The 16351-nt window shown below is 31.8% G+C and overlaps 1 protein-coding gene across 12 annotated transcripts; it reads right to left on the reverse strand.

Moving 5' to 3' along the window:
- Positions 1-10596: 10596 nt before the first annotated feature.
- Positions 10597-15873, reverse strand: LOC107605850 (magnesium transporter MRS2-1). Of its 12 annotated transcripts, none has more exons than XM_088492874.1 (8): positions 15552-15833; positions 14076-14257; positions 13811-13969; positions 12926-13532; positions 12027-12155; positions 11583-11915; positions 11459-11506; positions 10597-11131 (listed from the first exon to the last, which is right to left on the reverse strand). In XM_088492874.1, exons 4-8 carry the CDS (start codon positions 13511-13513, stop codon positions 10901-10903), a joined length of 1329 nt encoding a protein of 442 aa, XP_088349000.1. In that variant the 5' UTR covers positions 13514-13532; positions 13811-13969; positions 14076-14257; positions 15552-15833; the 3' UTR covers positions 10597-10900. The 12 variants fall into 12 exon arrangements, with proteins under 12 accessions (XP_088349000.1, XP_016163258.1, XP_088349003.1 ...); XM_016307772.3 differs by having other exon boundaries at positions 12024-12155; positions 15552-15816; XM_088492877.1 differs by having other exon boundaries at positions 12027-12151; positions 12922-13532; positions 15552-15816.
- Between the last annotated feature and the right edge of the window lie 478 nt (positions 15874-16351).

Below are 16351 nucleotides of genomic sequence, written 5' to 3' on the forward strand. Positions count from 1 at the left end.
CATGCAAGGAGATAAAAGAAGCTTGCTGCTCATTCAGAAGTTAAGGAGAGAAAACCAGTGAATTTGAGGTATATGTTCTGAGAAGAGATCTTTGAAGAAGTTCATCTAACTGGACAGTGTTTCCTATTCAAAGGTGCATTCCGCCAGTATGAAGAACTGAATCAGAGGCTTGCTAATCTGGTTTTTCACATAGCACAGAGGCTGTTGATGAAGTCAATCTCCTTCATGTTTTACAGATTGTGATGTACTTTTCTATGTTTATCTTTCTGTAATTTCTTGTGAGAAAAGGCATTGTGAGAAAGCTCAAGTAAAAGCCATGAGTGGAAAAAGGCTGAGTGATACACTTGAGAGAAAAGTCTAGAGTTATTTTCTGATTTCTTTAGGTATGTCTATGTCTTGTATCTTGTACCTGTGAGGTATCCCTTTCTTAGTTGGGTTAGCACTAAGAGTGAATAGTTAGGTATTAGCATAGCCAATGTCAAGTTAGGTTAGAACTTAAGTGTGAAAGGATTGGGTCAATCCTGTGAAATTGGTGTATGTAATACTGTTAACTATAGTGGAAATTCTTCCATAATTGTGGAGGAGACTGGACGTAGGTTGCAGAGCACAAGGCAACCAAACCAGGATACATGCTGGTGTTAGCTTTTCTCTTCTCTGTTGTGTTCTGTTTTCTGATATTCATGAGACAAAAATAAATTATCTCATAAATTTCCGCTGCTAAGTACAAACAGAATCAGAATTGAAAGTTTGTTTTAAAAGGGCATAACTGCAACTTAAAAGGAAGGCATAGATTCAACCCCCCTTCTCTAAGCCTACCACAACCTTCACAATACACAGTCAAACAAAACATAAAAAATAATCAATACACTCAAATTCTTTATTCTAATTTCAACCATTGTTCATCAATTTCATTATCTCAACATACTATCATCATCAATCATCAACAGTTGTCAATAATCAACGCATTCTTATCACAAACTCAACGCCATGTTCACCACACTCATACATGTACATAATAATTTCATCAATCCAACTACACCACATCAATTCAACATATATAACATCAACTAAATCTACTAAATATGCACCAAACACATGATTCATCTTATCCTAGGTCATCTAATCTAAGTTTTTACACAACATTATATATTATCTATGAGAAATCAAAACCATACATTGGCCGATTCCTTCCTAGCTCGGAACGTCACAAATACACCGTTCGACAAATGTCCAAAGCTCCAAATATATACCAAATAGAAAATCCAATCACAAAGAATCAAACACAAACTTCCAATGTTCACTCCCAAACCTCCAATTCTATCAATTTGCCTCCACAACACATAATTTAATCTAATACCATACAAATATTACTAAATCAACACATAGTTTGCTATACCAATAATTTCATAAGGGTTAGAGAATTTTCATGTTACCAACGGGTGTTTGGGACACGATTCAACAAGTTCACAAAGCTAATTTGATCCTAAACACCAAAATTTAACAAAATCTCAACACATTTACTCAAAGTTTTTGAAATTAGGGAAGGAAGAAATGGGTATAAAATTGAAATTTTCTTACCAAATTGTTCGGTGAATTTTGTAGAGAATTTCAAGACGAATGCGTGGCCGCTAACGGCTCGTCAATCGGAGCTCTGAATTAAAAGTTACGTGAGATTGAATTTTGGGTGAGGGTTTGAACGTTCCTCCCATTTCTCTCCTTAGTGCCCAACGTGTTTCCCTCTTTGTGTGGGGAAGAAGAGTTGTGCTCTTCATTAAAGTGTTATTAGGTTGGGCCTTGGGCCCGATACGGGTCTGGTTCAATCAATTCAGTCTGTTTCGTCCAATTTGGAGTCAAAACTTTTGAAATTAGTGCCAAAATTCACATTTTAATTATTTCTACTCTATTAAACTATATATTTAAATTTTCTAATTTTTTAAATAATAATTAATTTATTGGTTAACTATTTATTAATTATCAGAGATTTACACATATTCCCTCTAATGGTGATAGGGCACATATTCCCTCTAATGGTGACAGGGCACTCTCCCTCTAACGGTCAGCCGATGTGCTGAGATATTTGTGTGCAACAGAGAGACAATGTCTGGGTTTAGCTATCGAACACGTCGAGTTGGCTGTATAACCTACAAATAAACTCAATAGCCATAGGATAGACATGTATCATATGCACTTGTATGACTTGGTTGTGTATGCATTTGTTTTAGCTTGCCTAAATACTTATCTATGACTAGCTGCTATCTGATTTACTTGCTGTAATTGTATTCTATCTGTGTTTTTTTGCTTGTCTTGTATGTCTATGCAACTGAGAGATCCCTCGTTTGACGGAGGAGTGATGAGGGTAGTTCCACCGGAGTTTTGGAGGGTTGGAGGAGCGTGAGAATTATGGGGATTAAGTTAAAAATTGGACTAAAACCTAAGTACCATAGATAATTCACTTGGTTTTTGGTTTAAAGTATAACTCAAATTTAAATCAGAGTATCAGAGGTCTAGGATTTTTTTTTACTTTTCTGGGACCTTATATATTATTTATGCGGGCACCATTACTTTGCTGAGAACTTTCTGTTCTCATTCCATACAAATTTTCAGATGCAGGTCGACATGCGCCTCGGTGAGCGTCTGGAGATTCCTATGGCAAAGCGAAGTTGGGATGTTATAATTTGGGACTGTCGGCTATGTATTTATATTTATAGACTCTCATATGTATAAATAACTTATGTTTAATCTTCTTAGAGTCTTTTTGGAGAACTAGATGCTTTCTTTATGTATTTTGGGGTTTTATAGGATATACTTATATACATGTATGTATGTACATATTTTTCGGCTGGTCTTAGCTTCCCAGATCGAGTTCGGAGCTTGATATTTTGTATCCTTTGACATTCCTCTTATATATATATATATACTTTTCTTCGTATCCAAGTTTTCCGTTTACGTGAACGTTGCGCTTTTCTTTTCACGATTTTGCTTAAACTTTTTTTGAAGGCTCCTTGATTATTTAATTCATTCAACTATATATTATGTATATATTTTATTTTACGAACTTAAACTTAAAGTTCTGTGTGGTAGTTACATGTGGTGTGCATAGTTGACAGACTTTGGTAAAGCTTGGACCATTTCGAAAAGTATCAGACAACACTTTAAGAGTTGGATAAGAGTAGAAAAAAGAAGCGTAAAAAGTGATTTATTGAATTATTTGTGGTAACTTTGGAATATTTAGTTGGAAAAAAAAATGAAAGAATATTCAAGAACAAAAAGACAAGCGTTGAAGTTATTATCAACAAATCCTTCTTGAGCTATTAAGAGTGGTGTGGTGATAACCCATTTAGTTATTAATGGCAATATCATATATGACAATAGGTTGATTGTACGATGATTTTCTTATTTCTTGTTGTTGGGAATAAGAAGTATGACCACAATTCAATCAATCATGTGTTAAATAATTTGTTATTATTATTATATTAAAATGTTAATATAATAACGTCCTTGATTAAATTTAGAGATTTATCATTGTGATAGTGATCATAATATTGAGAGATGAATCTTTTATAATTTAATCTAAATTGTTCTTGGTCATAGGATTATTAAAAAGGACATTAATAATCCAAAAAGATCAATATATATATATATATATATAAATAATGGTCTTCATTGGATGAAGATTAATAGATCTCATTTACTAAATTATATATATAGATGGTGCATATAGAGATATGACCATTGAACTGACTCACTTTGAGAATTCCTAATGGTTATAATTACCGTATATTTGTCAATAGGATATTCTCAAGATGAACATAGTAATAGAGTTTCCTTTGACCTGCGACTGTCATAGTAATTAACAATGTATTTATTATACTTTGATTCCAGACACCTAATATCCTAGGGTGCTAGTTGAATGGATATTGGGTATAATTTACATACTTGTAGAATTAATTATTAGTCAATAAGGAATTTGTCAACTCTTGGTAAAGAGTTTGAGCTCTATGATTTTAATGACTGAGATGAATAAAACCTTGGCCAAGGGGATTGAATGAATGAAGAAATGAGTTTCGTAAGTCATTCACAGTTCATTATAATAATGGTAACAAGTTAGAGTTTGACAATTAAACCATACTCTAAGGGTTAACCAAGAGTTGGGAAGATGGAAGGAATTATACTTTGTTCTTCTAAGGTTCTTAGTAAAAATATATTACTTCATACTATCGGGTCGTTGAGGAGTGTTGCTAAACGCCAACCTTGATTAGTAAATTTAGTATGACTAATTTACTACCCGCTTAGTATTTAACCTATGGGGTCACACACTAACGAGTGTTCTAACCTTTGCTATAGAATTATTTAATTATTATTTTGATTTGATCAAATAAATAATTATATTAATTCAAATGGAATATTATTATATTCTTTGCTAGCACCAAGAATATAATAATAGTATGATAATTGAGAATATTAAATGAGATTTGAGAATAATTAGTTATTCTATTTCTAAATTTGGATGAGATCCTAACTCATTCTGTTTTCAAATTGAGTTATGATATGATTCATAAAATTTGAATGATTCAGATTTAGAATTTCAAGATATGATTTAAATTTGAATTGAGAATCAAATTTAAAATCAGTAACAAATCCCATACTATATATATATATGCCAAGAGTAGAGGAAGGTGATAGACAAGAGAATAAAACACAAGGGTTTTATTCCTTTACCTCTACGCACATAAACGTATGTGAGCCTGATTCTTGGAGAAGAATTTTATGGCATGCAAAGAGTTGCAAGAGATTTCTCAATTTAGATCAGATTTTCATTGGTCAAGGAGTTGACAGCAAAGGTTGGTCTCAGTGTGGATACGCATAGAGTCTTCGCACAATCGAAGAATAAAGTTGTTACTAAAGCGTCTAAAGGTATTTAGATCTGATCTATGTATTATTTCTAGAATAAAATTTAAGCACAAAATAAAACTTTAAGATTACCTTTTTTTCTTCAGCTGCGTGTTATGAACACATGGTAATCCTTCACTTGTTTTCTTTAGTTTTATTTTATTGTTCTTTGTGTTTGTATATGTTTCTGTATGTTTCTTTTTATTGTGTTAAATTTTTTTTGTTAAAAAAATAAGAGATATAATAGAAGATATCATGTGAAAAAAATAAAGATGATGAGAAGTTAGAGAATATTTTGTATAACAAAGAGGATAAAAACATATTGAATCACAATAATTTATTAATTATAAAAATAAAAAATAAAAAACATTTTAAGATAAAAATATATAAATAATTATATTTTTTACTTCAAATAGGTTAAAAATCATACACACACATATATATGTTATTTTATAATATCTAATTTTTCATTTCTCAACTACTTAATACAAAAATAAAAGATGGAAACCATCTTTAACCCCTCACTTTTTAAGCAAATTAGATACCAAAATTACTAATATTTTAGAGAAGCTCTAGTGAAGAACTCTCTCTAGTCTCTATTTATGATTTTTTTGTCATAAAAAAATAAGTTCACGTTAATTTTTATGTCATAAATAATAAATATTTACAAAAAATGTCCTTTTTTTCTTTAATAGAAAGAACTCTTATTAGTCCTTATTTGTAGTTCTATCAAATTAATTAATTAAAATAAAAAATTAATATAATTATTAAGTTAACTTTTTATAATAATATTATTAAAATTTATAAATTAAAAAATAATTTAGTATTATAAATTAATAATATACAAAAAAATTAAATAATTTCATAAATAATATCAATAATAAACAATATATTATTTAAGTTTTAACTAATTAACAACATTACTTAATTTAAAAGAATATTAGTTAATGAAAATAGAATTGAATTGAGGCTAAATTTATAGTGTAAAAAGAATTTTTCTTCTACACCTGCATATTTCTGTTGTCATGACAAATGTACCAAGAGAGATTACTTCAGAATAAATTCTAGACAATTTCAGCTCACATAAAATAAATTGGAGTCACTTAAATAAAGACGTTTAAAACGTTTATTTTTAATGATATTTTCTAGTAATTAAAATTTAATACATATAATCGATTAAATTGTGTTATTCTTGTCAAAATTAGGCCAAACAAATTAATTTAACCGAAAAATAATAAATCAAATCTTGAACTGATCTAAATTAATATTATTTTTTATAAAAAATTACTACAATATCCTTATTATAGAAAATGATTAAAATATTTCTATTATATATATTAATTTTAAAAAATTTTTAAATTCTAATCCTTTACTTCTCTCCCGTCATAAAATTAGAATTTAGAAGTTTTAAAATTAATATATATATATATATATATATATAAAATAAGGATATTTTAATTATTTTTTATAATAAAAATATTATAGTTATTTTTTATAAAAAAAATTTTGTAGTTATTTTTTATAAAAAAATATTAATTTAGACCGATTTAAAATTTAATTTATTGGTTTTTTAGTTAAAATAATTTTTTTGGTCTAATTTTAATAAAAATAACACAGTTTAATTAATTATATGTATTAAATTTTAATTATAAAAATATCTTAAAAAAAATATTTTTAACATCTTTATCTAAATAACTCACAAAATAAATACCTTCAGCTGTTTTTTTTTGAGCTATTGTTCATTGGCAAAATTTGGAAAGATAGGAGACTCGATTTTTTTTTTTTTTTTTGAGCTATTGCTCATTGGCAAAATTTGGAAAGATAAGAGACTCGAACCTGCAATCTCTTAATTGAGTATGGAGAGTCTATGCCATTTGAGCTATTACTCATTGGCAAAATTTGGAAAGATAGGAGCTATTAAGTGAGGGTGCTTCATGATTACTTTTGGTTAGTTTGAAGAAGTAATTAACATGATATTGGACTAGAGTGATTTTTGTTATAGTAAACAACGAGTTGCTGCGTTCGAGTAAGCGGCTAACAAAAACGGGGTTTACGTGTTGGAGGCCATTTCTATAAAGATATTAAAAATAATTTTTTTCTAAAACGTTTACATATATTATAATATTATTAGATATTTTTATTAAATTGGTTAATAATTTATTTTTTAATAAATCAAAATAAAATCGGTTTATTATAACAATAATAATAAATTTAATTATCCGCACTATAATTATTAAATCCGATTTGATCCGATCGATTTATACAATCTAAATCGAATTATATTTAAATATTTTGATAAAAAAAATAAATATATTCCTGATTTTTGTTTTAAAAAAAATCATAATCCAATGGATTATATAAATTAGTCGGTTCAACCGAATCTGATAACCATTGAATTTATTGTTATTGTTATAAAAAAATTGATTTTATTCTTAATTTGTTAAAAAATTTAAAAATAATTGATTCATTAATAAGTTCAATAATAATGTAACACATAAATATCTTTATAAAAAGGCGTTTTACAATTTATGCATATTTATTATTTATGAGAGCATCCTCTTTGTATAACAACAAGTCAACAACAGAACCCCGTCCCTAAAACTTCTATCGCACACCCACTTTTTCATTTAATTATTTTTTCTTCAATATTTTACAAATGAAAAAATCGTTTTTATTTTAATCTATAAACTCGTTAATAGCCGACTGTTTTATATATATATAATCATAGCGTCTATAATAATATCAACATATATGTTTCAATATACGTATAATTTTATTTACAATACATATATAATAGTATGATACTATTTAGTATACATTCGTATTATATTACTATTTCACCAAATTCTAATTTATTTCTGAATGCATATTAACATACATATTAAAACATAGAATAAATGACCATTTGTATCCATAAAACATAAAAACACTGACATATGTACCTACATTAGATCGAAACTAAACTTATATTCACGTAAGATGCCTGCCGTGTGACAAAAGTACCCTACGTGGCACTCCAACCTTCCAAAGACAGGGTAGAAAGCATCTTACGTGAGTACAAGTTTAGTTTCAATTTAATGTGGGTACATATGTCAGCGTTTTCATCTTTTATGGGTACAAATAGTTATTTATTCTTAAAACATATAAACATATTTAATTACAAGTCACTAACAAATATAAATATTTTTGTCTTCATATAAATATATATAACTTTATACGTGCTTTATTTACACATGTTATCCCTATTAAATTATATATATATATATATATATATAATTTTTAATATCTTACCAGTTTTATTTATGTACATATAAATATAAATATATTGACAAATATATTTATACATGTATGTTACTTAACGAGAATAAATATATTATTTTTTTTAATTCTATACATACAAATACTTTATTAATAAGCATATCCATGTTCGTATAAATATATAAATTAATCAACTTTTATATATTAATATACATATATACCTAAGTTGCGAGAATCGACCGATTATTAAACTGATCACTTAATTGATTTAATAGTTTAATAGTCTAATCGAAATTAAACAGTAATTAAACTGGTTTAATTAAATATACATTTTCTATTGTGGAAATGCACTGCAATTGTGACCCGAAACAGATAGCTCTCGTCACAGAAGGTATGGTAGGCTATGCTCTCGCCCGAAACTACATGTGTTCATAGACTGGATATATGAAGCAGAAAGAAAGGAGCATAGCTTACTCTTCTGTGACTGGGTGAGAGCTATCTGTTTCGAGTCACAATTGCAGTGCGTTCCCACAAAGGTGAATGTAACAATTGGAAATTGGCTTCAAACTATGCTTCAGTACAACAGTCAAGTAAACAAAGAGGAGAGGGAGCAGCATTGGAAAAGGCTGGGATTTATAATGTGGGCAATTTGGAAAGGTAGGAATGAGACTATATTTAGAGAAGCAAAAATAAACTCAAAATAGACACTACTCTATGCAAGATTTATTAAAGGAAAATTTAAACAAACAGAGGAATTCACAGCACAGACAGCAACCAACAAGTAAATTCAGAATCAGATACTTGTAGTTTGGAGACCACCCCCGAGTAATTGGCTTAAAATTAATGTAGATTCAGCATATTCCTCGGCATCAACACTAGAGCCACAACAACGGTCATCTGGGACAACAATGGTACAATAGGTAAAGGCTCTGCAACATCAATCAAAGCAAACTCTTATATTATTGCAAACGCCTTATCAACCATAGAAGCTTGCATTCTAGCAAGAATTATGACAGAAGAAAAAGTGTCTATAAAATCGGATTGATTACCGATTATTGACGCAATCAAGCAAGATAGCACTCTATGGGAGATTGATTCCGTAATTCAGGATGTTAGAGAACTCCAAAAAAAGATCCCCAATGGCAGCTCTGCCTGGGATTGGGTAAAACATTCTTGAGAGTAGGAGATAGTTAGTGCAGGGTAGTTTTGGCTTGTCAATGGTAGAGACCAATTTTCGTCTTTCTTTTTTTTTTTTTTTTTTTTTCAGGGGGCCAATTTTCCTTTATAATTGAGTTGTTGCTGTTGCGGGTTTGGGTCGGGTCTAACTTGGCCCTAACCTAGACCCCCCAAAAACAGAATAAATTTTGGATGTTGAATTTTAAAATGTCATGTAAATATACATAGAGAACACACAAAAGTAATCAGGAAAATTGACAACATGAGTTCAGACTTCAGAGCTCATTGGTGTTGATAATACTTTACTTAAGTTTTACAAGAGAGAGAGAAAAGAAATCTACTGTGGAGATTGAATGCAGTGGACTTAAGCTATCCAATTGAACTATTGACTATTGAACGTAATAAATAATAACCATTGGTAATAAACTCTATCGACAACAGCATTGAATTCTTGAACTGTTATGTGGCATTAGGAAGATTCGACGAAACCCTTTACAGCAGCTGCAACATCTTTGTAAAACCCATTCCAACCTGATCTTATTCAGAGGGAGAAGTGGTTAGTTATATCTTCATCCTTAGTATATGATTTTATCAAATTATTGGTATGGAAAATAAAATGTTATGTTGCTATAACTATTGCTAATGTGAATTCTACTTACATGAAACTAATGTTATAAATAAAAAACTAGACTTACAAGTCCTTGAAGCATGTGCTCCTAGATTCCAACACTTGAGGATGCTGATAATCCAATGAAAATACTGATGCCTTGCAGAGAAGGGGAAGATTCTCGGCTGAAGTATGAATGGAGGATGGTGGTGAGAAGGGCGGCGAAGGAGTTGAAGATACAGAAAAGGAGTATCTCAAGTTGCCGGGCCCGAAACTTATGGGAAGAGGAGAGGGAGGTGTAGGAGGTGATGATGTTGAAGACTCACACCTGAGAGTCATATTCATCATCACTAAAATTCAATTCCATTCTGCTTTGCTTCCAGTGATAATTTTCTGGACCGGTTTTAAGTAATTAATAATACCACTTGCAAGAGTGGTTTTCTTTATAACCTAACAGTCAAAGGCCGTCTAATACCAACCATCAAACTAGTTATTCTTTTAATTTCTTGGGCACCTGAGCATGCGGTTGACTTTGGGTTGGCCTGTGGTTCTTAGCCTTTCTTCTCGGTGAATATGAAAATAAAATAAAATAAAAATAAAAATAAAAAATCATTATTATTTCATATATACAACGTCTCAGCTCTAGCTCCATTTCATCACCTAGCTTTTCTTCGCAACATTTAAATTTGACTGACATATAATATATGGTGGATTCGAGACCAAGAAGTTTGGCTATGACAATTCAACTATTTACTCAGTCTTAAATTACAGACATTGCTGAATGAAATATCAATACCGATCGCCTAAAATTTTATGCAAAATTGAATTGAAAGAATGCACTTTTTAGGAGCAGCTCTTTCCTTTTATTTCTATCATTTCATGCTGAAGGCATAAAATTAATGGCAAGGAGGCAATTGCTTAATCTTTCTTCAGATGGTGGTCTACCTTAGCTTCGCTTACTGCTGCAGTCTACAGGGGCATGAGTCTTCTGTACTTGAAGAACCAAACAAATGCACAAAATATGCAGACTCCACAAACTCCTGTAATTATAAGGACCCAATGGAATGCAGTGGGTTCATCAAATAATGGGATTTCAAAATTCATCCCAAAGATTCCTGCCACCACACCAAAGATGGCAACAACAAATGTTGCAGTTGTGAGCAAAAGCTCAAACTGGATAAGCTGATTACGCACGTTATCCTGTAATAAAAAGAAGTCAGCTCAGCTGCTCCTAGATTTATTAAGCTATAAATCAGTTCACTGGTATATGGCCATTTGTTCTTTTCACCCCTAGAACTCGTCAATGATCAGCAATGTCACATCAAAATCTCATACACCTATTATTTTACCATTTTGGTTCAAATAACAAAATTTAGAGTGCCCTCTCCCCCAATAATGTATTGGTTGTGTGAACATTAACATGTGTGTTCATTTGTATGCACAATAGTCACATGACCACATCAGGAAAAATGAAATTGACATGAACCTTTGGGTAACTATGAAAGTGAAAGGATAAAAAAAACACACCAGTTGAATGTTGATAAAATCTTCCGTATCATCAATGTACTCTTTCAACTGAAACAAGAAACATGAATTGATAAACTGTGATGAAGCTAGATAGAAAAAGGTTAGCAAAAACAACACTGCTTACTGATGTCAACTTGTTTAGCGTGCTGTCAATGACAACAAAGTATGCTTCTAGCAACATCTCAAGCTCTTCTATACTTTCGGTGGTACTCTCAGTGCTCCTCGAGCTCTCATGTCGACTCCTAGCAATGCTCAAACTCTTTTCAAGCCTTCGAGAATCAGGAGGTGATGAAACAGGAGAAACGGGGGCAGAAATAGATGCACCATCAAGAGACCTATATCCAACCAACGACTGATCTCCACAAAATGATAACTCCATCCGTCTTTTCTTCTCCGTAAGGTACATTTCGGCCATATCACCATCATCATCCATAAGTTGCTCTATTTCATCTCTAACCTGAATATATCCATCAAGTAAAAGACAACATCAAAATGTAGTAAGATCCAAAATGTGGTACCTTCCATTAGCAATCGTGTAAACGAAGAAGAAAATATAGATCAATACCACCTTTTGAACCCTCCTAGTCAGTGCAACAAGTCTGCTTTTCAGTCGACGAACACGTTCTAAATTAAGAGTACTGATCTTTGATGTTAATTCATCCAGCAAAGGATAAGCCTCAATTTCTAACTCTGCTGCCTTTTGAAAATTGCCAGAACAAAAATGATAGTATTACAAACTAATTTAACAAAATCAAATGAACCAGGACGTGTAAAGAAAAGAAAGAAATATTCCATGCAAGTATATTGGATCAAGAATTCAGAAATGGATGGGGAGAAATGCACGTTCATATTTGCTTCCTACTTTGTTTATTCCTTCGGTCTCTTTTCATTCTTTTAAGTTATTAAATAAGAAACGCTGAGACATTTATACCACCAACAAATCATGGAAGCTACACTTTTGCTACATTACACATGAAATTAAAATGGTAAGCCAAGAAGGGAACTATGGAAGTGGCACTTGTTGAAGTTACTTCATGGCCAAGCCATCCTCCCATTACATGAACATGACATAAGGTGAGGTAAGGCCATCCATACGGAAAGAACAAACAAACAAACAAAGGGCTTTCTGGGTAAAAATCCAACTGAATCTCTAAAGGAGTAAGGGTAAAAATCCAAACAATACAGAATCTCTAAGATCCAACTGAAACAAAGTAATGGTACAGATAATGGCTTCATCTAAAACATTGGAACAAATGATTGAGGACTTGGTCTCCTCTTTCCCAAAAAGGGCTTTCTGGGTATGCATCAAATCAAAATAACATATAATATGCATGGCAAGATTATTAAGATTATCTACATGTTCATTTAAACTTAATATGATAAACTACCCAGAAATAAAGAAAGAAAGAAATATCACAATTTCAAACATAAACAGAAATAAGACCCTATGTTTGTACTCCTACAAACCTGAGAGTCAAGAAATGTGCATGCCGCTTCCAGGGCAACTTCAAGAGCCCTAAACTCAAACGGCAAATAATCAGGGGAAGTGTTGCTAATGACATTTTCAAAAGTCCTACTTCCCCTCCTTCGGCTCATGTCAGAACCGTCCGACTGCCAGACCTCACCTACCCCAGTTGTCAACCGTCGTTGTAGCTCCATCACATAGTGCAGTACATAACTATCAAGGGAATTCAAGAGAAGAACCTCATCTGCCGTAATAATACACCGTATCTGCTCTAGATTTACAACAATAGCCTTTTCTCTACCAAGGATCGTTGAGGGGTATACAAACAGAGGATCAAGAAGGCGAAGATCACGAGCAGGTAGATCACAACGTCGCATCATTGTAAACTTGTCTACTTCAATTGCTTGGGAGTTCCCAGATGTGTCAACACGAATCCATGATCGGATACCTTGACCTCGCTTCTTTAGCCCAAGAACATCCATACCTTGAAAAGGTAGCCTTCCAGAGGCAGATGGTCGATTAGCAGTCTCTCTTACATTTAAAGCTGACGCAGGTTTTGGTGGAAGTAGCCGCTCTTTGAGATCTGCCATTATCAAGGTCTGAGAGTTTCTGAAAGCATATATAAAGAAAGAGAATTAGCCCAAATCACCTTCACTACAAGAAAAACTAGCAATTGTATCAAAAATATTTGTTACAAAATTTGCTAATTGTTACCAAATGATTTCATAACAATTTCCTTTTTGTCACAGAAAAGTATTTGTAACAAAAAAAGAAAAACAAGTAATATTTTGTAACAATTTTTTAAACACAATATATATATATATATATATATATATATATATATATATGACAAACTACGTGTTCAACTAAATACAACTTTCTCCTACCATTAGTGTTATATAGCATTATAAATCCAATAACAGAGAACTTTAAAAAGTTCAGGTGCACCAAAATATTCTTGACTCTTCTAGGATGTAATAATCAAAGAAACTTGTATCTTCTAACATTTGTTACTATCATTGTTGTCATCAATTATTTCCTCTCCCCTGCAAATGTAATAAATGAAAATAGAAAATTAAAAACAACATAAAACATTATTTACTTTAGATCAAATCCAACAGCATCAAAGAACAGACCATGTTCCAAACATACAAACAATTGAAACACACAAGCTTTAACACAAAAACATTATCTTCACAAGTGCTTCTTGAGTAAGCCTCAAGCTGAGATTTCTTTTGAGCTAGTTCTTTCTTTTGGTGTGCTGTTGGTCTTCAAATTTTTCTTTGAGCCATCTATTTCCTTTGTATGATCATCATGATGACCTTGCATTGTTTCTTCAATAAATAAGCAAATGACTCTCTAAATCAGTCTAGAAAATCATTAATTACATGCAGAAAAGTAAAATTAATACTAGTCATTTGCGCTAATTCAAATAATATACAAGTCATATATATGACTTTGTTCAAAGACCATTTTAAAGATTTTAGTCTAAAAAGATTTCAAACTTAAATTACTTACCCATAATGATACCAATCACTCAAAGTTACTTAATCCGTCATTTGATCCTTAAATTTAAGTTTACCGTAGCTGAACTTCTCAATCTAATTTTTCTATATTTTAGTCATCCTTAAGGAAAGATTCTAGGACCATTGATGTTCTCTTTCTAACTCCACTCTTAGATTAATTGAGATTAAATATTACCTAAGCTTTGCTTCTAACCAAGATATTAATCCCAAAACCACTCTAAAACCTCCAACTTATTCAAATCAAAACATAAAATTCTAGTTTGTACTAAATTACTAGACCTTATTCAAGGTTGAAAATATGTCATCTAAGTTCCTAAATTTTAAGTTATATTAGGACTTATATGTTTTGCTTTGTAAACTTATTTGTTGGATCCTAACTTAAATTGAGTGAACTAAGTGGTTAATGATATTTATAAATACCATATAAATTAATTACCTATTTAATCATAAATTCATAATAACAATAACTCATCATAATCAAGAATACATCAACAATTAGCATTTCTATGATCTAATTTAAATATGACTAATAATATATATTCTCAAAATGATTTACAAAGGAAAATGACCTATGAAAATTTGCTTTCTTAAACAATACATTACAATAATGAAAAGATAAAGCTGAAAGCACATTAGATTCAATAAATGCAAATGATATAGGATGCTAGCTACTAAGTATAACATATACTAAACCTTAACACAAGAAATTCATGAAACGTCCCATGGTCTTAGAATTCGCATAATATTTAACAACCATGACCAAAGCAGAAGAAATCGAAGAAATATCCGCAGAAGATGAACTAGAGAATTGGGTAAAAGTTTCCAAAGATGCTTAATTTCATGTCATTTGACTTAAAAACAAAAAATATACAGTGATTAGTGATTAGCGGAGTTCGTATGTGTGTGTGTGCAGAGTATTATAAAGGGTCACTCTTCCCCCAATTTCGATTAAAAATTACTTATTTATTTATTTACTTTAAGATTTATGATTATCTCTGAACATAATCAGTATTTAGCTGAATTGTTACTTCAGGGTTATGCAGTAAAAATATTTGCACATTACACATTAGAAGGCAATTGGGATAAGGTGAAGGAGATGTACCGCTCAAACCCAAAGGAGAGATAGGGGAGACGGAGAGAGACAGCAACTCGGCGAGTAGCTGGACGCGACGAGAAGAAGAATCCCACGTGAGGATCAAAGGCAGACGCGACAAAGAAGAGGTGGACGCATCGGAGAGGCGAATGCGTCGGAGGCTGACGGAGGTGCGAGGGCACGAAGCAGGATAGAGAGTTTCGGTCTGTGTGTTTAGGGTTAGACGGGGAAAGGTGTTATTGTGTTAAAACTTAAAAAAGGGTTTGGGATTTGTGGGAAAGAAGTTTTCTTAAAAAAAGGAAGAGTATTTGTTATTTTTGAAATTTAATTTGGGTGAAAACTCAGCCAACTTTACCTGAAGTAATAGTTGACTAAATTTATCGTCAAACTTTTTTATCTGAATTTTTATTTTTAATTTGTCGTTAAAAAAGTTTAAGTACCAAACTCTACATACAACCAAATTAATTACCTAATAATTCACTTTTTAAAAAACGAAAATTTAATTACAAAATTTTAAAAGTGTGTCCTAGACTCCTAGTCATTCAAATCGCGATGCCACGCTTCTCCCCACCTTCAACTCGTCATCCAGCAACCCGCGCCCTCCTCCCAAACCCTTCTCGCCGCGGCGCGTGCGCCTCGCCCTGCAATTCCTCGTGCTGCGATGTGCGTCCCTCCCTTTACAATTCTGTGTTGCGACGATTTTCCTCTTCAACTCGTCACCCGGCGACACTGCGCCTTCCCCTCCAAACCCTTTCACAGCAACGCGCGTGCTTTCCGTTGCAATTTCTCGTGTCGTGACGCTTCTACCT

This window comes from Arachis ipaensis, chromosome B7 (assembly GCF_059453495.1).
Source record: "Arachis ipaensis isolate K30076 ecotype BB chromosome B7, ASM5945349v1, whole genome shotgun sequence".
NCBI classification, from domain to species: domain Eukaryota; kingdom Viridiplantae; phylum Streptophyta; class Magnoliopsida; order Fabales; family Fabaceae; genus Arachis; species Arachis ipaensis.